This window comes from Aquarana catesbeiana, linkage group LG03 (assembly GCF_042186555.1).
Source record: "Aquarana catesbeiana isolate 2022-GZ linkage group LG03, ASM4218655v1, whole genome shotgun sequence".
In the NCBI taxonomy this organism is placed as follows: Eukaryota; Metazoa; Chordata; class Amphibia; order Anura; family Ranidae; genus Aquarana; species Aquarana catesbeiana.
This window is the reverse complement of record NC_133326.1, coordinates 84516411-84538800: the sequence shown is the minus strand read 5'-3', so window position 1 is coordinate 84538800 and position 22390 is coordinate 84516411. Positions and strand designations below refer to the sequence as shown.

The window sequence follows — 22390 nt, the reverse complement described above, 5'->3', positions numbered from 1 at the left end:
TCCAGTGGCCAGGACTGTAACTATGCCTATGCTCCCATTTGTCAAGTTTCCTCCCACTGTCTATTATGCCTCGTCCTATTGGAACAGTGTGAAACAGGCAGACAACATGAGCAGCATCTGAGCACAATGAGCAGACCCTATCAATGGATCACTGCTCCCTGGTAGGCAGAGAACACCTAAATGTATCTAATATCCTCCCTTGTATGCAGGAAAAACCAAAACTTTGCTCTCTCTTTAGCACCTACCTAAGAGGGTGCTACATTTGTATGGGGCCCCATGGTTTCTAACAGCAGCTCTGCCCACGCCTGTAAGGACATTGTATTCTGACAGCAGGTCCCACTAATTGGCTGCTGCCACGAAAAAAAGAAAAATGCCAACATGTCCCTTCAACAGAAGTCAATCAAATGATCAACTTCTGTTAAGCCGGGATGGTCACAAACTGATGGAAATTTGCCCAGTTCAGTGTGCAGACAGCTTTTTTATTTTATAATGCAGGATTTATATAGTGCCAACAGTTTGTGCAGCGATTTTCAATATAAAGGGAGTTACAATACAATTCAAGCCAAAGGGAGGCTAAGCTGGCTGCTTCCCACTGTCTGAATGAAAAAAACTGAATTGATTGTTCAGGCATTCACCCCCAACACTTCTGAAGTGTATTGGGGTGAATGCCTCCCTGCTGCAATATTGTATTCTGACAGCGGGGAGGCATTCACCCCAATACACTTCAGAAGTGTTGGGGGTGAATGCCTAAACAATCAATTCAGTTTTTTTCATTCAGACAGTGGGAAGCAGCCAGCTTAGCCTCCCTTTGGCTTGAATTGTATTGTAACTCCCTCCCCCACCGCTGTCATAATACACAGATCAACGCTGAGGCCTATTGCCGGCAGTGCTTATTTGAGATGCATTTCTCCGACAGAGCAGCTTAACAGAAGACGATCGGTAGATCAGCTTCTGTTCAACCGCAGTGCCCATACATGGATCAAAATTCGGACGTTCCCTGCTGAACTGGCCAGCTTTATGGCTCGTACACCCGATCCAAAAATCGTACGAAAAATACTGCTTTCAAATCGATAATCGGATTGTTAGTACAGACCTTTCGAGAGCCGATCACGACAGTTCATCCAATATTATAAAGGCAAAAATACTAAAGCACTGAAATGGATATTGGTGAGTATATAACTGAAAGAAAACCAAATGATTTAAACTGCAAACATTAAAAGTGTTCAGGCACCTATAGGTAAATGTTAAGTGAAAATATGTTGCGCTATAATTAACCTTTCAATCAATGCTTAAATCCCGTGTTATTACTTAATTAATAATTAATAATGAATTCCTCATAGTGATAGAGAAAATAAAAATTATAAAAAAGAAGGTAAAAACAAATGTTGTGCGTGGTATAGCCAAAAATTAGCAATCATGTAACCTCACAATCATGAGCATATGCTATACCAGTGGGATAATCCACAGATTCCCACCTTCAAATACACAATATGTAAATAGACCTATATGGCTACTCAGTATATAAAGTCCGATTCAATGCCAACACTAGGTCCATTCAAAAACGTCTTTTATAATGTTGTTTGATGTTTTTAAATATTGTTTGATGTTTTAAAGATGTTTTGATAGCCGCTCTTAAATGCAGGAAAATACATGCAATAAATCAAAGATAGGTATCATTGCGCAATGAACGGAATACTCAGAATACTTGAAAAAGTCACGTGTCGGGTGACGCAACGCGTAGGAGGAGTCAGTGACGTACAATATCGAGGCTGGTCAACAGCTCGATAGTAGCGGTGTGAGGACTCGCCGCGCTCCAATCGGCTGATTGTTTTGCCCAATGCACAAACCATCCAGGTTCATGTGAGTGTATCTGCTGAAGATTTTTTACCCTGAGTATTCTGTTCGTTGATGCCTATCTTTTTTTTTTTTTTTTTTTTTATTGCATGTATTTTCCTGCATTTAAGAGCAGCTATCAAAACATCTTTAAAACATCAAACAATATTTAAAAACATCAAACAACATTATAAAAGAAGTTTTTGAATGGACCTAGTGTTGGCATTGAATCGGACTTTATATACTGAGTAGCCATATAGGTCTATTTACATATTGTGTATTTGAAGGTGGAAATCTGTGGATTATCCCATTGGTGTAGCATATGCTCATGATTGTGAGGTTACATGATTGCTAATTTTTGGCTATACCACGCACAGCATTTGTTTTTTCCTTCTTTTTTTATAATTTTTATTGTCACTATCACTATGAGGAATTCATTATTAATTAAGTAATAACAAGGGATTTAAGCATTGACTGAAAGGTTAATTATCCGCTTCAGCCCTGGAAGAATTTACCCTCTTCCTGACCAGAGCACTTTTTGCGATTCGGCACTGCGTCGTTTTAACTGACAATTGCGCAGTCGTGCGATGTGGCTCCCAAACAAAATTGACGTCTTTTTTTTCCCACAAATAGAGCTTTCTTTTGGTGGTATTTGATCACCTCTGCGGTTTTTATTTTTTGCGCTATAAACAAAAATATAGCAACAATTTTGAAAAAAACGCATTATTTTTTACTTTTTGCTATAATAAATATCCCCAAAAAATAATTACTAAAAACATTTTTTTCCTCAATTTAGGCCAATACGTATTCTTCTACATATTTTTGTAAAAAAAAAAAATCGCAATAAGCGATTATTGATTGGTTTGCGCAAAAGTTATAGCGTTTACAAAATAGGGGATAGTTTTATGGCATTTTTATTAATTTTTTTTTTTTTTTACTAGTAATGGCGTCGATCATCGATTTTTATTGTGACTGGGACATTATGGCGGACACGTCGGACATTTTTGACACATTTTTGGGACCATTGTCATTTATACAGCAATCAGTGCTATAAAAATTCACCGATTCCTGTGTAAATGACACTGGCAGTGAAGGGATTAACCATTAGGGGGCGGGGAGGGGTTAAGTCAGTACTAGGGAGTGATTTCTAACTGTAGGGGGGATGGGCTAGCTGTGACACGTCACTGATCTCTGCTCCCGATGACAGGGAGCAGAGATCAGTAACACCGTCACTAGGCAGAACAGGGAGATGCTTGTTTACATCAGCATCTCCCTGTTCGTCCTCTCCGTGAGGCGAACGCGGGTATCCCCGCGGCGATCGAGTCCGCAGGACCCACGACGCGCATGCAATGGCACGGTGGGGAATTCAAATGGGACTTACAAGTACGCCCGTTTGCCCAGCCGTGCCATTCTGCTGACGTACATCGGTGTGTGCCGGTCGGGAAATGGTTAAAGCGCAACATATTTTCACTTATCATCCAATATTATCAGATCAGACAAGCACGAAAATTTTTCTTGTATGATACCAGATCGTACGATTTTTGTCTTAATCAGCACAGTTGTCGTCCGAAAATACAATACAAATACACTGCAACACATTACATCACTTCCGATTTTTTTTCATTCTGTTGTACGAGAATTTTTGTAACTTTAGTAACCTCTCCATTTTCGATATGTGACTAGCAAGCAAAAGAAAAAACAGACGATCTGTCGTCCGATTTTCGGATCGTATGTACGAGCCATTAGGAGGGTGCAGACTAGTTCTGCAAGGCTGGGGAAGGGAGGGTCACTACATTTTATTAAATTACAGCTGTTCTTGAACTAAAAAATATGCAGATCTTTTATGCTCACTTATGCAAGCCTCCTGAAAAACATGTTTAGCTACAAATACAGGGTTTTTTGCTTTTTCTTATTTTCTAGTGGAAAAGGAAGCAATGCAGAAAGTCAGAGAGAAAGCTGTTGCTAGAGTGCAGGAGAAAGCTAAAGAAGATGCAGAGGCCAAAGCGCTGAGGAAGAGAGAAAACGAGAAGTACTCTCTGGAGGTCATGATGAAGGTCAGTAACATATATGTTATGCCATTACTGAACATTTCAAAGTGAGACAGAAGCATTTATCTGTAGAGAGTCTTAACATTGCTCTCAGATGTGGGGGAGGAACTTACGTGAGTAATGACTTCTTATGCTTCACTTACACACAGCAATTTAGAGGCTTTTTTTCCTTACTTGAAGTACAGGTGCAAAATCACGTTTTTGGCCCCATAGACGTCTAAATGATAGCACCTAAATAACGTGCATTATCAAGTCTAGGGGGCCAGAAACAAGCAATTCTGCTCCAAAGAAGCTTGTGTATTTTTTCCAGGTTCACGCTACAAGCGATGCAACACACAAGTGTGAATAAGAATAATAAAATTGTTCTTCTTGAGCATTGTCGCATTTCGGGAAAGGTGTTACAAAACTGTCTCAGGTGTGAATGGGGGGCTTACAGATAAGCCTGGTACACATTAGTAGTGTTGTTTTTTTTTTTCATTTAACCCAGCAAGGCGGAACGAAAAAAAACTGACAGCTCAGGAGGAGCCTCTGTACTAACTATCCGATGTTCATACAGCGATCTCCCCTGCTGTGCTTTTGTGTTCTTCTAACAGGGGAGGTGGGCCTCCCGTCAAAACATTCCGGTCAGTGCTCTTGGCCATTGGCTGAAAGCGCTGATCGGGAGCCGATTGGCAGACCTTTTTCGGTCACACCCCTTCGCTGGCTTCTGTCAGGCCAACTGCGGTACACACGGGCTGAATAATGGTCAGTTTCTAATCAACCGACCGATGCTGCCTGAGATGCGGCCAGTATGTACTAGGCTTTAAAGTGATTTTTAAAGGCTCATTTTTTTTTAAAGGTAACAAACATGTCACATTTACTTGCTCTGTGTAATAGTTTTGCACATAGCATCCCTGATCCTCCTCTTCTAGGGCCCCCAGCTTGTGCTCCTGTCTCCTCTCTGCTGCCGAGTGCCCCCATAGCAAGTCTCATGCGTGCTTGCTCCTGAGTCCCGCTCTGTGTGTCTCCTGCTCGACAGAGGTAGATCTAGTGATCGACTTCTGTCAAACATAATTGTTGCAAAATTTTTACTCATTTAGCACGGGCTACGGGCTGTAACTGATGATCAGTGTATACTGACATTTGAGAGTCCCTGCTGTCAGAATACAATGTCTCAGCGGTGAGGATTCCGCTGTCCACCTCGATTGTGTGGATGGAGCTATCCATCTGTGATCAGCCTTATGCCAGGTACACACATGGGGTGTTTTTATTCATTCAACCCAGCAGGCTGAAAGGGAAAAAACTGACAGATCGCTGTAAAAGTTGTTAGTACAGTGATCTCCCCCTCTTAACTATTGTGTTCTGACAGGGGGACTGTTGATCAGATGCTGGTTTTCCAGCATGCTCGTTCAATACAAGCCAGTCCTTGGACCGGCTTCTGTCGGATAGGCTGCTGTACACATAGGCCAAATATTCGGCCTGTGTGTACTAGCCTTTAAACTGTACTCACAGATGGTGTTGGTAGATGCCTCCTGTTGTGTTTTATCGCCATCAGCTCCCTTTTTTTAAATGCTTCTCTGGTGCACAGTGATAACTGGCACAGGAAGTAAGAGGAGCTCTCCCTAACATGGATACAGACAGCAATAAAAACTTGACAGAAGTTTAACTCTTCTGCCCTGTATCCAATACTAAATAAAGAAAAGTTTTCCTGGAATTACATCTGTCGCTAATCTGTCAAGATCTTGGCTATAAATCTTCTCAACCAGGCTTGTGCATGCGGACTACCATCACTATTAAATTGAGGAGAGTTTTCTGCTGGAGTACAGGAAGATTACATAGATATTTGTGAAGTGCCCAACAGCGAAGTTTATCACAGGAGGCTACATAGTGGATCAAAGCCAGGTGAGTATAAGACTGGGCACAGGAACAGCACCCACTGCCTGCAGCCTGTGAAAATCAAAGACTGAAACATGTGGTTGCTGTATAGTATTCCAAGTGGTATTTGCTGAGAGGCTATATGCTTTCAGGGAGGTATGCCCCGAACGTGGACTTTTTGTGTTCAGGGCATATGTCCCTATAAATATATGGCTCTATATGTGAGTACTGCTCAGATCAGCACACAGCAGCTGTGTGTTTCAGCCTGTCATTGACTTCAACTTGCTGCTGGCAGTGGGCGCTGCATCTGTGCCAAAATACACCCAATTTTTATGCTATACGGACCTAACTGCCCCTGTGCGTGAGGCCTTCAACTCGAATATTAAAGTGGTTCTAAAGACAGAAGTTTTTTTACCTAAACGCATTCTCTGTATTAAGGTAAAAACCTTCTGCATGTAGTCCCCCCCCCCCCCAAACTTATACTTACCTGAGTGCAATCTTGATCCAGTGATGTGCACGAGAGAAGAGGCTCTCTGCTCTCTCCCTCCTCATTGGCTCAGACACAGGAGCGGGAGCCATTGGCTCCTGTTGCTGTCAATCACAGCCAGTGACAAGGGAGTGGGGGGGGTCCAAGTCCCGCTGTCTGTGTCAATAAACTCTGACAGCGAGGTTCAGGAGTGAGCCCCCACGAGTGCCCCCACAGCAAGGGGTTTGGGTTACTGGAGGACTGGGCCAACTTCTCAGTCGCTCACCAGTACTATAGAAGGGACAGACTGCACCTAAATGAGGAGGGTGCAGATCTGCTGGGAGTAAAGATGGCCAAAAAGTTAGAGGGGTTTTTAAACTCTGTGATGGGGGAAGGGTCCAGAGATAGAGATAGTCAGCACAGAACATAGTCCAGAGGGTAGTATTGGGAGCATTAGTGGTAGGTTGACTAAAGCACATAAACCCAAGGTAAGTATAGTAACAAGTCCTAGTTGAAATCTCGGAACACCCAATAAGAGGATAGTATGCGATCAGTCTAAACTACGTGGCATGTTCACCAATGCCAGGAGCCTGGCGGACAAGATGGGTGAACTAGAGATACTGTTGTACGAGGAGGATTTGGATTTTGTGGGAATTTCAGAGACTTGGTTCAACAGCTCTCATTTGGCAACCATTCAAGGGTATACCCTTTATGGCGGGGATAGAGAGGGTAAAAAAGGGGAGGGGTATACCTGTATACCAAGAATAATGTAGTAATAAAGTGAATGTGAGAGATGACATCACTAAGGGAGCTAGGGAGGTGGTGGAATCCTTATGGGTAGAGCTCCAAAGGGATGAAGCTAAGGGAAAAATAATACTGGGAGTATGCTATAGGCCCCCTAACCTGAGGGAGGAGGGGATTTGGATTAGCAGCAAGGATGGGAAGTGTTATCATAATGGGGGATTTTAATTATCCAGACATAGACTGGGCGGAGGGAACCACGCATTTGTCTAATGCCCCGTACACACAGTCGGACATTGATTGGATATCCTAGGATTTTTTCCAACGGATGTTGGCTCAAACTTGTCTTGCATACACACGGTCACACAAAGTTGTCGGAAAATCCGATCATTCTGAACACGGTGACGTAAAACACGTACGTCGGGACTATAAACGGGGCAGTAGCCAATAGCTTTCATCTCTTTATTTATTCTTTGTGCGTCGGATTTGTGTACACACGATCGGAAATTCCGACAACGGATTTTGTTGTCGGAAAATTTCATAGCCTGCTCTCAAACTTTGTGTGTCGGAAAATCCGATGGAAAATGCGTGATGGAGCCTACACACGGTCGGAATTTCCGACAACAAGGTCCTATCACACATTTTCCGTCGGAAAATCCGACCGTGTGTACGGGGCATAAGGCTCGCCATTTCCTAAATGTCTTGCAGGACATTTCATGGGTCAGATGGTAGACACACCAACTAGAAATAATGCTTTACTAGATCTACTGATGTCCAACAATACAGATCTGATCGCGGATGTGGAAATAAGGGGTAATTTAGGAAACAGCGATCACAGGTAAATTGGCTTCAGTATAAATCACACAAATAGGAAACATAAGGGAAATACAAAGACACTGAATTTCAAAAGAGCCAACTTCCCTAAACTACGAACCTTGCTAGAAGATATAAATTGGGATAAAATCTTAAGAATAAAGAACACGGAAGAGAGATGGGTTCGCTTTAAGAGCATGTTAAATAAAGGCATTAGCCAGTGCATCCCATCAGGTAATAAATTTAATAGAGCGAACAAAAGTCCTGGATGGCTTAACGCCAATGTAAACATGCATATAAAAGCAAAAGAGAAGGCCTTCAAAAAATACAAGGTTGAGGGATCAGCATTCAAACTTTATAAAGAATTCAAAAAGAAATTTCAGGGTGCAATTAGGGCGGCTAAGATAGAACACGAAAGACACATAGCGGAGGAGAGCAAAAAAAATCCCAAGAATTGCTTTAAGTATGTAAACAGTAAAAAAGTCAGGCCAGACCATATTGGCCCCATAAAGAATGAGGAAGGACATCTGGTTACAAAGGATGGGGAGAGCGAAGGTATTGAATTTATTCTTCTTCCGTCTTCATGAAGGAATCGGGGGGCTTCAGTAACCAAAACTGTAGTGTTTATCCTCGTGACACATCACAACAGAGGACAGAATTAGCATTAGACTTGGGAAACTTAACATTAATAAATCACCGGGTCCGGATGGCTTGCACCCAAGGATACTTGGGGAACTCATAGGGGTCAAGTAATTGCCAGACCATTGTTCCTAATTTTTACTGACAGTCTACTGACTGGAATGGTACCGCGGATTGGAGAAAAGCCAATGTAGCACCAATATTTAAAAAGGGCCCAAAATACATCCCTGGGAATTACAGACCAGTTAGCCTAACATCAATAGTATTCAAGCTCTTGGAGGCGATAAGGGACTATATACAAGATTTTAGTAATGAAAACGGTATCATTAGCAGTAATCAGCATGGATTCATGAAGAATCGTTCTTGCCAAACCAATCTATTAACCTTCTATGAGGAGGTGAGTTGCCATCTAGATAAAGGAAGGCCGTAGACGTGGTTTATCTGGATTTTGCAAAAGCATTTGACACAGTTCCCCATAAACCTTTACTGTACAAAATAAGGTCCGTTGGCATGGACCATAGGGTGGGTACATGGATTGAAAACTGGCTACAAGGGCGAGTTCAGAGGGTGGTGATAAATGGGGAATACTTGGAATGGTCAGGGGTGGGTAGTGGGGTTCCACTGGGTTCTGTGCTGGGACAATCCTATTTAATTTGTTCATAAATGACCTAGAGGATGGGGTAAACAGTTTAATCTCTGTATTTGAGGACAATACTAAGATAAGCAGGGCAATAACTTCTCCACAGGATGTGGAAACCTTGCAAGAAGATCTGAACAAATTAATGGGGTGGGCAACTACATGGCAAATGAGGCTTAATGTAGAAAAATGTAAAATGCATTTGGGTGGCAAAAATATAAATGCAATCTATACACTAGTGGGAGAACCTCTGGGGGGAATCTAGGATGGAAAAGGACCTGGGGGTCCTAGTAGATGATAGGCTCAGCAATGGCATGCAATGCCAAGCTGCTCCTAACAAAGCAAACAGAATATTGGCATGCATTAAAAAAGGAATTAACTCCAGGGATAAAGTGACAGGGCTTTTTTTTTAGCTGGAACTTGGTGGAACTCAGTTCCACCACCTCTGACTCAGGCTCTCTGCCTACCACTATCACCTGTAAACACAGAAGTCACCTACAGTGGAGGTACTAGGGCCAGCTGGGTGCTTCAGCTTAATACAGCAACAAAAGTAAGATATGAGGACGATGGTGGAGCTTTTAAGGAAGGGGGGGTTGCATGGAGAGGTCAGAGTTGAAGATGGGTGAAAGTGGGATGCAGAGGTAAGCGGCTGTGGAAGAAGGCTGAACTCTGCACTCTCTTTGTAGAGTATACTTAAGTATTCACAGCCTTTGCTCAATAATTTGTTGAAGCACCTTTGGCACCAATGACAGCCTCAAGTCTTTTTGAGTATGATGCTACAATCTTGGCACACCTATTTTTGGGCAGTTTCTCCCATTCTTCTTTTGCAGGACCTCTCAAGCTCCATCATGTAGGATGGGCTGCGTCGGTGCACAGCCATTTTCGGATCTCTGCAGAGATGTTTAATCGGGTTCAAGTCTGGGCTCTGGTTGGGGCACTCAGACATTCACTGAGTTGTTTTGTAGCCACTTCTTTGTTATCTTGACTGTGGGCTTAGGGTATAAATAAATAAATATGCGGCTCTAACTAACCTGTGTAGTAGTATATAGAAAAAGTGCATCAATGTACAACCCCTGGCAAAAATTATGGAATCACCAGTCCCTGAGGATGTTCCTTCAGTTGTTGTTGTAGAAAAAAAGCAGATCACAGACATGGCCAAAAACTAAAGGCATTTCAAATGGCAACTTTCTGGCTTTAAGAAACACTAAAAGAAATCAAGAAAAATAATTGTGGTGTCCAGTAACAGTTAGCTTTTATAGAACAAGCACAGGGAATAAATTATGGAATCACTCAATTCTGAGGAAAAAATTATGGAATCACCCTGTAAATTTTCATTACAAACACTAACACCTGCATCAGATTAAATCTGCCTGTTAGTATGTAGGTAAAGAGGGTAAATCATCACGCACTGTTGCACAAGATGTTGGTTGTTCACAGTCGGCTGTGTCTAAAACATGGGCCAAATACAAACAACATGGGAAGGTGGTTAAAGGCAAGCATATTGGTAGACCAAGGAAGACATCAAAGCGTCAAGACAGAAAACTTAAAGCAATATGCTTTGAAAACAGAAAATGTACAACAAAACAAATGAGGAACAAATGGTAGGAAACTGGAGTCAACATCTGTGACCGAACTGTAAGAAACCGCCTAAAGGAAATGGGATTTACATACAGAAAAGCTAAAAGAAAGCCATCTCTAACACCTAAACACAAAAAAACAAGGTTACAATGGGCTAAGGAAAGGCAATCGTGGACTGTGGATGATTGGATGAAAGTCATATTCAGTGATGAATCTCGAATCTGCATTGGGCAAGGTGATGATGCTGGAACTTTTGTTTGGTGCCGTTCCAATGAGACTTATGCAGACGACTGTCTGAAGAAAACATGTAAATTTCCACAGTCATTTATGATATGGGGATGCATGTCAGGTAAAGGCACCGGGGAGATGGCTGTCATTAAATCTTCAATAAATGCACAGGTTTACATTGAAATTTTGGACACTTCTCTCATCCCACCTATTGAAAGGATGTTTGGGGATGATGAAATTATTTATCAAGATGATAATGCATCTTGCCATAGAGCAAAAACTGTGACAAAAATTCCTTGAAGAAAGACACATAAGGTCAATGTCATGGCCTGCAAACAGTCCGGATCTCAATCCAATTGAAAATCTGTGGTGGAAGTTAAAGAAAATGGTCCATGACAAGGCTTCAACCTGCAAAGATGATTTGGCAACAGCAATCAGAGAAGGCTGGAGCCAGATTGATGAAGAGTAGGGATGAGCTCCGGCGTGTTCGCATGGCGCACGTGCCGAGCCCGCCAGGAAGTCGGCACGGCGCAGCGCTAATCACAGGCAGGGAGACATTTCCCGATCTCTGCAGCCGCACATCGGGAAATGTCTCCCTGCCTGTGATTAGCGCTGCCCCGTGCCGACTTCCTGGCGGGCTCGGCACGTGCGCCATGCGAACACGCCGGAGCTCATCCCTAATGAAGAGTACTGTTTATCACTCATTAAGTCAATGCCTCAGAGACTGCAAGCAGTTATAAAAGCCAGAGGTGGTGCAACAAAGTACTAGTGATGTGTTGGAGTGTTATTTTGTTTGTTTGTTTTTCATGATTCCATAATTTTTTCCTCAGAGTTGAGTGATTCCATAATTTATTCCCTGTGCTTTTTCTATAAATCTAACTGTTACTGGCCACCACAATTATTTTTCTTGATTTCTTTTAGTGTTTCTTAAAGCCAGAAAGTTGCCATTTGAGATGCCTTTAGTTTTTGGCCATGTCTGTGATCTGCTTTTTTTTCTACAACAATAAACAACTGAAGGAACATCCTCAGGGACTGGTGATTCCATAATTTTTGCCAGGGGTTGTAGCAGTTGTAAAAGTGCATAAATGTAGCAGCAAAATACAAGTGCAAATCAATGGCAATATCTTCAAAGATGCAATAATAAATAAATAACACTACTACATAGAGAAATACAACAAAAGGTGCAATATAAAGTGCATAAGTGAGTGACATAGTTAGCAAAATAAGGAATGTCCAAAGAAATAAATACAAAAAAATATGTGGTGAAAAACAGTGATCCACTAAATCATATAGTAGAAATCCCAGCAACCAAAATCAGAACTCATTGCAGCAGTCCATAAGTGAAATAAAGTGCCAGTGCAACAAACGATCAATGTGAAAAAGGTATATTCCATTCATTCACAATCCGGAGTTCGCCACCTGTTCCCCCCAGCCTCTCACCTCTAGCAGTGGCCCCTATGGGCCAAGTTGAGCTTGGAACAGCAATCAGTGCGGATTCCTCAAAACGATCAACCTTCAGTGGTCACCTCCAGGGAACACCCAGTATCCAGCACCCAACTTCGATCTCTAATCTCCAGGCTCGTAATGATGGTGAGGGTATATATTAAGAGAAAAAAGGGGGGCTCCATTGTGTAGTATTTTAAAACATTTATTTCATCCAGCACACACAGTAACTTGCATATAAAATCGCAGAACTCTGTAATAAGAACGAATACCTCCGATCTCGTCCATGACCAGGAAGTGAAGCGTCGGTGCACAGCCATTTTCAGATCTCTCCAGAGATGTTTAATCGGGTTCAAGTCTGGGCTCTGGTTGGGCCACTCAAAGACATTCACGGAGTTGTTCTGTAGCCACTTCTTTGTTATTTTGACTGTGTGCTTAGGGTAGTTGTCCTGTTGGAAGATGAACCTTCACCCCAGTCTAAGATCCAGAGCGCTCTGGAGCAGGTTTTCATCAATGATGTCTCTGTACACTGTTGCATTCATCTTTCCCTGGTTCCTGACTAGTTTCCCAGTTCCTGCTGCTGAAAAACATCCCCACAGCATGATGCTGCTACCACAATGCTTCACTGTAGGCAGTAGTGTATTTAGGTTTTGTGCTGCCCTAGGCCGGACTAAACTCATGCACCCCCCTAATTTAAATACGACCCACCCCTTGCTGCCGAGGCCACACCCCCTCCTGTTTAAGACCCACCCTATCATCTGTAAACCACACCCCTTCCTCTTTAGGCTCATTTGGCACCTTTCAGGGGGGGGGGGGGGGAACAGGTACCTGTTTTTGACAGGTACCCTTCCCCACTCCCTGGAGACTGCAACTAAATGTGGACTGTTTAAAGGGTTTGCATTGATTTTAGCATGCATGGAGCACTTTGCACATGCCAGTGGCGGCTGGTGCTCAAAATTTTTGGGGGGGTGCAAACAAACTAAGAAATTCAGAGAAAAAGACATCAATTGCAGCCTCACTGTGCCCCATCAAATGCAGCCACTGTTCCATCAAACGCAGCCACTGTGCCCACCAAACGCAGCCACTGTGCCCACCAAACGCAGCCACTGTGCCCACCAAACACAGCCACTGTGCCCATCAATTGCAGCCACTGTGCCCACCAAACGCAGCCACTGTGCCCACCAAACGCAGCCATTGTGCCCCATCAATTGCAGCCACTGTGCCCACCAAACGCAGACACTGTGCCCCATCAAACGCAGCCACTGTGCCCATCAATTGCAGCCACTGTGCCCATCAATTGCAGCCACTGTGCCCACCAAACGCAGCCACTGTGCCCACCAAACACAGCCACTGTGCCCACCAAACACAGCCACTGTGCCCATCAATTGCAGCCACTGTGCCCACCAAACGCAGCCACTGTGCCCACCAAACGCAGCCACTGTGCCCACCAAACGCAGCCACTGTGCCCACCAAACGCAGCCACTGTGCCCATCATTTGCAGCCACTGTGCCATCAAATGCTGCCATTGTGCCCCATCAAACGCAGCCACTGTGCCCACCAAACGCAGCCACTGTGCCCCATCAATTGCAGGCACTGTGCCCTCAAATGCTGTCACTGTGCCCATCAATTGCAGTCACTGTGCCCATCATTTGCAGCCACTGTGCCTTTAAACGCAGCCATTGTGCCCCATCAAACGCTGTCACTGTGCCCCATCATTTGCAGCCACTGTGCCATCAAATGCCAACACTGTTCCCATAAAACTCTTATAATTTATTTAATAACTTTACCTGCTGTTCTGCGGGGTTCCCTTGTGCCTCTCTCTCTGTTTATCTCTTCCTGACGTCACTGCCAGACCCTGCCCCAGTGCCGAGGAGAAGGGTCAAGCAGTGTGGAGGAGGGTAGGCGGAGCATAAGGCTCCACCTCCGCCAGTCATCGGCCGCTTATGGGGGCGTGAGTCACACGCCGCCCCCCGCATGAGAGAAAGTCCCCCCACCCATCTTCCTGATTCCCGGCTCCCACGCCCGCCCCCGCACACATGCAGCCCACGGCAGCAGCCTTGATGGGCGTGCTTGTCAGAGGGTGGAGGGGCGTGAGCTCTGCTAAGCACGCCCATACACACGCCCCTCCACCCTCTGCCAAGCACGCCCATACACAACAGCGCCGATACAGCAAGGCGGCCGCCGTGGGCTGCATGTGTGCGGGGGGCAGCCGCGGGAGCCGGGAATCGGGTAGGGAGACTTTCTCTCATGCGGGGGGGCAGCTTTTTGCCGCCCCCCGCAAAGTGCCGCCCTAGGCCTAGGCCAAAACACAGCCCTGACTGTAGGGATGGTATTAGCCATTTGATGAGTGGTGCCTGGTTTCCTCCAGACATGATGCTTGCCATTCAGGCCAAAAAGTTCAATCTTTGTTTCATCAGACCTGAGAATTTTGTTTCTGATGGTTTGAGAGTCCTTCAGGTGCCTTTTGGCAAACGCCAGGTGGACTGTGATGTGACTTTTACTGGCCACTCTACCATACAGGCCTGATTGGTGGAGTGCTGCAGACAGGGCATTTTAGACTGAACAGCCCGCGCGCGTGGGGGGGGGGGGGGTGTCTGGGCGATTGGTTATTTGGGGCTTCAGTATAAATTATTACACACAGAGCCAGGTATAAATTATTACTCACAGAGCCAGTAATAAATTATTACTCACAGAGCCAGGTATAAAAAAGATCATAGTTGCCATTAAGAAAAGGAGCACTCTCTTGCCCTGGAGCATCAGATCTAACCCCTTTACAGGCAGGAAGAGGAGTGGGCGTGTACCGCTTTCCCTACATGCGGCCGCAGCACCACATCGGCTTTCATGTGCAGCCACCGGTCCCCTGGTAACCAGGACGCAAGGAGAGGAGGAGCTACAGAGAAGCCGAGGCCACCATCTTCCCTATATGCGGCCGCAGCACCTTGCTAGCTTTCAAGAGTGGGCCTACCCGCCTCCCGCACTGTGGCAGCGGGGCAATATGCGCAAACTGCGGCTTTCAGTTTCCGTAGTGGGCGGGGGAATGGAGGAACTTTCTGATCCTCCCACCATCACCAGCCATATGCATGCATATCGTCTTTTTAAGACATGCGGCCCTCGGCCCATCGGGCAAACGCCCGGTCTGCCCTATGGGCAGTCCGGGCCTGGCTGCAGAGATGGTTGGTTGTTCTTCTCTAAGTTTCTCCTTTCTCCACAGAGAAATGCTGGAGCTCTGTCAGAGTGACCATCTGGTTCTTGGTCACCTCCCTAACTCAAGCCCTTCTCCCCTGATCCCTCAGTTTGGCCAGGCAGTCTGCTCTAGGAAGAGCCCTGGTTCCAAACGTTTTCCATTTACGGATGATGGAGGCCACTGTGCTCATTGGAACCTTCAATGCTGCAGATATTTTCCTGTACCCTTCCCCAGATCTGTGCCTCGATGCAATCCAGTCTCGGAGGTCTACAGACAACTTATTGGACTTCATGGCTTGCTTTGTGCTCTGACATGCACTGTTAACTGTAGGACCTTATATAGGCAGGTGTGTGCCTTTCCAAATCTTGTCCAATCAACTGAATTTACCACAGGTGGACTCCAATCAAGTTGTAGAAACATCTCAAGGATTATCAGTGGAAACAGGTGGCACCTGAGCTCAATTTTCAGTGTCATGGTAAAGGCTTTGAATACTTGTGTACATTTTTTTTAATTTTTATTACATTTGCAAATATTTCAAACATACTTCTTTCACGTTGTCATTATGGGGTATTGTTTGTAGAATTTTGAGGAAAATAATGAATTTAATCCATTTTTAAATAAGGCTGTAACATAACAAAATGTGGAAAAAGTGAAGCGCGTGAATACTTTCTGGATGTACTGTACATATAACCTGGGCAGGGTTTAAGTGGGAACTAAACAAATTACTCTTTTATCCCAAAGTTTTCTCTCAGGTCATGGTTATTTTATATAAGTAATCATTAAAGCTGTATAATGTTTTACTAACTCAATGTGGATGACTATATAAGCCTTTTCTGAATTTTGAATAAATGTTAAAATAATTTTAACCTTTTTTTTAGATTGATGAAGAAGAAAGAAAACAAATAGAATCTATTAAAGAAGAGGAGAGGCGGAAAGCGAGTGAAGAGCTGGAAAGATTTAAGGAACAACAGAGAATAGAAGAGCAGAGGAGAATCCAGGAGGAGCAGCAGAGGAGAGAGGAAGAGAAGAGAAAAAATGCTATTAATCAAAAACCCCATCCACAAGGTGAGCTAGTTATTATTATAGGTGACTGTCACTTACATAAAATGTTGTGTTACAGTGACACTGAACTATTTCTTTATTCTCCAAAAATAATCCATACACGTCCACTACTTAAAGTGGTTGTATAGACAGAAGGTTTTTTATCTTAATGCATTCTATGCATTCTATTCCCCCCTCAGCCCCCTAATACTTATCTTATCTCGATCCAGCGATGTTGCACGAGAGACTTGACTCTCCGGGACTCTCCCTCCTTATTGGCTGAGATAGCAGCGAAGCGCTATTGGCTCCCGCTGCTGTCAATCAAAGTCAGTTGCCAATGAGGAGAGAGAGGGGGTGGAGCTGGGCCACGGCTCCATGTCTGAATGGACATAATGAGTAGTGGCTCAGCTCGGGTGCCCCCATAGCAAGCTGCTTGCTGTGGGGGCACTCATTAGGAGGGAAGGTCCAGGAGCATCGAAGAGGGACCCAAGAAGAGGAAGATCTGGACTGCTCTGTGCAAAATCACTTCACAGAGCAGGTAAGTATAACATGTTTGTTATAGAAAAAAAAAAGAGACTTTAGTATCACTTTAATCACTTCAATAGCGAACAATTTTACCCCCTTCCCGCTGAGAATTTTTAGCTTTCAGCACTGTCACACTGAATTACAATTGCGCGGTCATGAAACACTGTACCCATATTGTTATCATTTTTTTCACACAAATAGAACTTTCTTTTGGTGGTATTTAATCACCACTGTGTTTTTTCTATTTTTTGCTAAATAAACGACAAAAAACAGAAAATTTTGAAAAAAAAAAAAACAAACTTGTTTTTATTTGTTTCTGTTTTAAGATTTTGCAAATGCATAATTGTTCTTCAAAATTTTAGCCCAAAATGTATTCTGCTACATTTCTTTGGTGAAAATGACCCAAATCAGTGTTTATTATTTAGTCTGTAGGAATATTATAAAGTTCACAAACTATGGGATATATTTGAAAATTGATCAATCCTGATGTACTAGTAATAATAGTATGTAGTAGTAATAATAATCTAATATCTTGAGGCCCGAAAATGCCAGAACAGTACAAATGTCCCCCAAATGACCCCTTTTGGAAAGTAGACTGTCCAAGGTATTTAGTGAGAGGCATGGCAACTTTTTTGAAGTTGTAATTTTTCCTCACAATTATTTGAAAATTAAGAAATTAAAACCAAAAAAAAATTCTCCCCAAATTTTTTTTTTTTTTTTTTACATACTGTCACCAGTGCAATACAGTTTTATCACATAACTGGCGTGGCAGTGATCAGGGACACTGACTGGTGACAGTATGTAATGAAAAAAAAAAAAAAACATTTATTTTGTTGTTACCATAGTAACTCTGTACTACTCTGGGGAAGTGATCAGGATTTTTTTTTTTTTTTTTTACACATTATGATTGCATATACCAATGAATTTCATTGGTATAAGCAACCATTTTTATTTAGAAATAAAAGAAACTGGTTCATTAGGTGTCAGATTGTGCTGCTGCGTGGCCATATGAGAGGCGTGTTCTGAAAGGATGTCATATGTCGTCCGAGAAAACAGTGCTCCCGCCCAGCCATTATTTTACTATAGGCCAGGAGGGAAGGTGTTAATGGCCCTATAATCTATTCTTCGTGAAATAATTTGCAGTGCTTTTCTGCCTCTTAGTAATGTCCTCTGTGAGGTCTAAAACCTCTCCTTTTCCCCCTGTTTGGAACATGCAGTGCAGATTAGTTGTTGTGATCATGTACATTCCTATAGTCCCTAGTCCATCTTGGGAGTGAGCTAGAGAGGGTGGCTACCTTCTACACACAGTGTACAAAGAGATCCCTCTGGTGGGACGTTTAAGGGCAAAAGCTTCATAGTAATCACATATTTAGTATAAAAAAAAAATACATTTCATTAGAAATGGTTAAAACAGGAAGTTGGAAAGTATATAGTTGTACAACTACAGTTGATGCCGGTGCAAACAATGGTACACCGTAATTACAACACATAGAGCAAGTGGTTATGTCTGGTGGAACACACATATATAGAGTATACCCAACGCGTTTCAAGTTATAGCATTAATCCTCTTCTTCAGGGATGAGTGGTTATGGGTAAAACACTAGTATCATGTAGATATAAAGAAATATCCTAAGTAGCTTCAAGTTTAGTTCTTTCTATGTTTATCCTACTAGCAGAGATATACCGGCTTTGTTGGTCTTTGGTGTGGTGTCCTCTTTGGGGCTGGGCTGAGTGCCCTTTGTGAGTGATATTGGCTTGGTTTTCCTGCCCCTCACCCCCTGGACTTTTGGCTGATCCATGGCAGCAAAGAATGCTTGTTTTTAAGTGATGCGGCTGCTTAGGATATTTCTATATATCCACATGATACTGGTGTTTTACCCATAACCACTCACCCCTGAAGAGGAGGAATAACGCTATACTGTGTACCATTGTTTACACCTGCATCAACTGTAGTTGTACAACTATATACTTTCCAACTTCCTGTTTTACCATTTCTAATAAAATGTATTTTTTATACTAAATATTTGATTACTTTGGAGCTTCTGCCCTTAAAAGTCCCACCAGAGGGGGATCTCTTTGTAGATTGTTTGATTCAGGGATGCGGGCACCATCTTCTACCCTTTCCCAATAGCATTCTGCATACCTTTTTTAACTTTCTACATACAGTGAGACCATGGAGAATGATGATCACCTAACTCTCTCTAACAGGAAGTCAGATAACAGCAGCTCAAAAAAAAAAAAAAAATTTGTAGACATGGTGTATCTGGATTTTGCAAAAGCATTTGACACAGTTCCCCATGAACGTTTACTGTACAAAATAAGGTCCGTTGGCATGGACCATAGGGTGAGTACATGGATTGAAAACTGACTACAAGGGCGAGTTCAGAGGGTGGTGATAAATGGGGAGTACTCAGAATGGTCAGGGGTGGGTAGAGGAGTACCCCAGGGTTCTGTGCTGGGACCAATCCTGTTTAGGTCGTTTATGAACAAATTAGAGGATGGGGTAAACAGTTCAATCTCTGTATTTGCGGACGATACCAAGCTAAGCAGAGCAATAACTTCCCGCAGGATGTGGAAACCTTGCAAAAAGATCTGAACAAATTAATGGGGTGGGCAACTACATGGCAAATGAGGTTCAATGTAGATAAATGTAAAATAATGCATTTGGGTGGCAAAAATATTAATGCAATGTATACACTGAGGGGAGAACCTCTGGGGGAATCTAGGATGGAAAAGGACCTGGTTGTCCTAGTAGATGATAGGCTCAGCAATGGCATGCAATGCCAAGCTGCTGCTGCTAACAAAGCAAACAGAATATTGGCATGCATTAAAAAGGGGATTAATTCCAGAGATAAAACAATAATTCTCCCTCTCTACAAGACTCTGGTCCGGCCGCACCTAGAGTATGCTGTCCAGTTCTGGGCACCAGTCCTCAGGAAGAATGTACTGGAAATGGAGCGAGTACAAAGAAGAGCAACAAAGCTAATAAAGGGTCTGGAGGATATTAGTTATGAGGAAAGGTTGCAAGCACTGAAATTATTCTCTCTGGAGAAGAGACGCTTGAGAGGGGATATTGAGAGGGGATTTGATTTCAATATACAAATACCATACTGGTGACCCCACAATAGGGATAAAACTTTTTCGCGGAAGGAAGTTTAACAAGACTCCTGGCCACTCATTAAAATTAGAAGAAAAGAGGTTTAACCTTAAACTACGTAGAGGGTTCTTTACTGTAAGAGCTGCAAGAATGTGGAATTCATTTCCACAAGCGCTGGTCTCAGCGGGGGGGGCCATCGATAGTTTAAAGAAACTATTAGATAAGCACCTGAACGACCACAACATACAGGGTTATACAATGTAATACTGACATATAATCACACACATAGGTTGGACTTGATGGACTTGTATCTTTTTTCAACCTCACCTACTATATAACTATGTAATTTGGAGATTTAGAGAAGGCCGAAAGTAAAAGAAGGTCCAATTTCTAATAATAATACATACTTGAATACATTTTTATTTTTACACCAGAATTTAGTGTAATTTTAAACCTAGAGCAGCAAGACATGGGATTTTTCATCATCACCCTTTTTACATGACTTGCTTGCCTAGACAGATATCAGTACTCATGCTAAGAGAATAGAAGCATGCTAAGTAATGAAGGAATTTCCCAGTATGAACAGTCCTGACTATCTCTGCAGGTACATAAAGTTGTGTGTAATAACTCTTGCCATGGCATTGCATCAGAAAACTTTTTCCAATGACTAAGGAAGATTTATGTGACTTCATTACTCAGCAGCCATTTATTGATGTATTCATAGAAACCTTAACAAACCTGAATTATGAGATAAAATGTATCTAAATAAAGTAAAAAAAGAAAAAGATTCACAACTAATTTAGCATGTGCCATAGTCATGTGCTTAGTATGTGTATGTATGAATGTGAGTTAGGGACCTTAGATTGTAAGCTCCTTGAGGGCAAGGACTCATCTGAATGTACAATGTCTGTGTAAAGCGCTGTGTAAATTGACGGCGCTATACAAGTACCTGAAATAAATATATAATGTCCATGATAAACATTAGTCTATCATGATTGTAAAATCACCTACGGTTTTAAAATGATGACATGGCAGTTACTGTATATAAATTTTACAGGCAAGTTTCTGCGGGTTTTAGATTTCGTTTGCCCTCTAGTGGTGAAATCAAGAATACTTCAATAAAATGTTACATGATTATAGTAGAACCATTTTAAAAAAGTGCGGGAGCGAAAAATAACAAACATGTATAATAACCTAGATGGTTGCAGCATCGATCCGAGCTGTAGCTGTCCTTGCCACCAAGAACTGAGTGATTAAAGACTGCCGATCGCTTAGTTCTCTGGCCTGGCTCTCTGCTCTCATGGGACCCACAGGAGAAGCATAACCAAAAGAGCTTTGACCGTACTTCTCCTTTTTTTTTTTTTAAATCAAAGATAACTTTTATTGAGCATAATAGAAAGTATATAAACATACGGCTAGTCAGTGCAACATGCACCACATTTGCGGAGTAATCCATTTGACATGCATAAGTAGTGACACAATTTTAACTTTGTACAGTCGACATCTACAACTTGTTTACTTGCAGAGTTAAACAGGAGGCATTTATACCCACAGAGGCATAGTAAGCAGCTGGGCTATTTGGACATGGGGGGGGGGAGGGATTCAATGTTGGAATTGTAAAAACATCCCACAGTTAGTTCCCCACCCCCTCACACACATATATATTGAAAAAGAAAAAGTAAATCTCAAATGAAACTTTTAATTTAAATGCCTGCGTCGCAGGTGGAGTCATCTTCAAGCCATCTGTCCCAAATTTTGTGGTATTTATCAGGACAACCCCTGTGAATGTACAGCACCCTTTTGTAGGGAAGAGTTATGTTAACTGCTTTGATCCATTTTCGCAGTGTGGGGGGGTCCCCCTCAGCCATGTTCTGGCAATCATTAACCTGGCGAGAAATAGTGTCTCCTGCAGAAAAATGTTTAGGTATTTCTCACTCTCTGGGAGTGAAAGAAGACCCAGCACACACTGGCGGGGGCAAAGGGACAGCGGAGAGCACATACGATCGTACAGGAACTTCACCACCTGCGACCAGAACCCCTGTACAGAGGGACATTCCCACAGTAAGTGAAAGAAAGAGGCCGCATGGTGACCACAGTCTGGGCAGTTGGGATCATGATCGCGTTTGTATTTGGATATGCGGGCCGGGGTCAGATATGATCTGTGAAGGACATATAGGTGGGACAGGCGGTCGGAGAGTTTTGGGGAGACAATTTTACAGTTGTTGAGGGCTTCCCCCAGTCCTCGTCCGTCAGGACGCCAAGG

General features: G+C 43.1%; 1 protein-coding gene across 4 annotated transcripts in view; it reads left to right on the top strand.

Annotated features, from left to right (window-relative positions):
- Positions 1-22390, top strand: part of DNAAF4 (dynein axonemal assembly factor 4) — a 96673-nt gene that overhangs the window by 12717 nt on the left and 61566 nt on the right. For all 4 annotated transcript variants that reach the window (XR_012242781.1, XM_073618765.1, XM_073618764.1 and 1 more), the window contains exons 3-4: positions 3754-3887; positions 16343-16529. Coding sequence is in view for 3 of the 4 variants with exons in the window: in XM_073618765.1 (XP_073474866.1) it covers positions 3754-3887; positions 16343-16529 (321 nt within the window). In the remaining variant the exon portion in view is untranslated. The remainder of the gene's footprint in view (positions 1-3753; positions 3888-16342; positions 16530-22390) is intronic.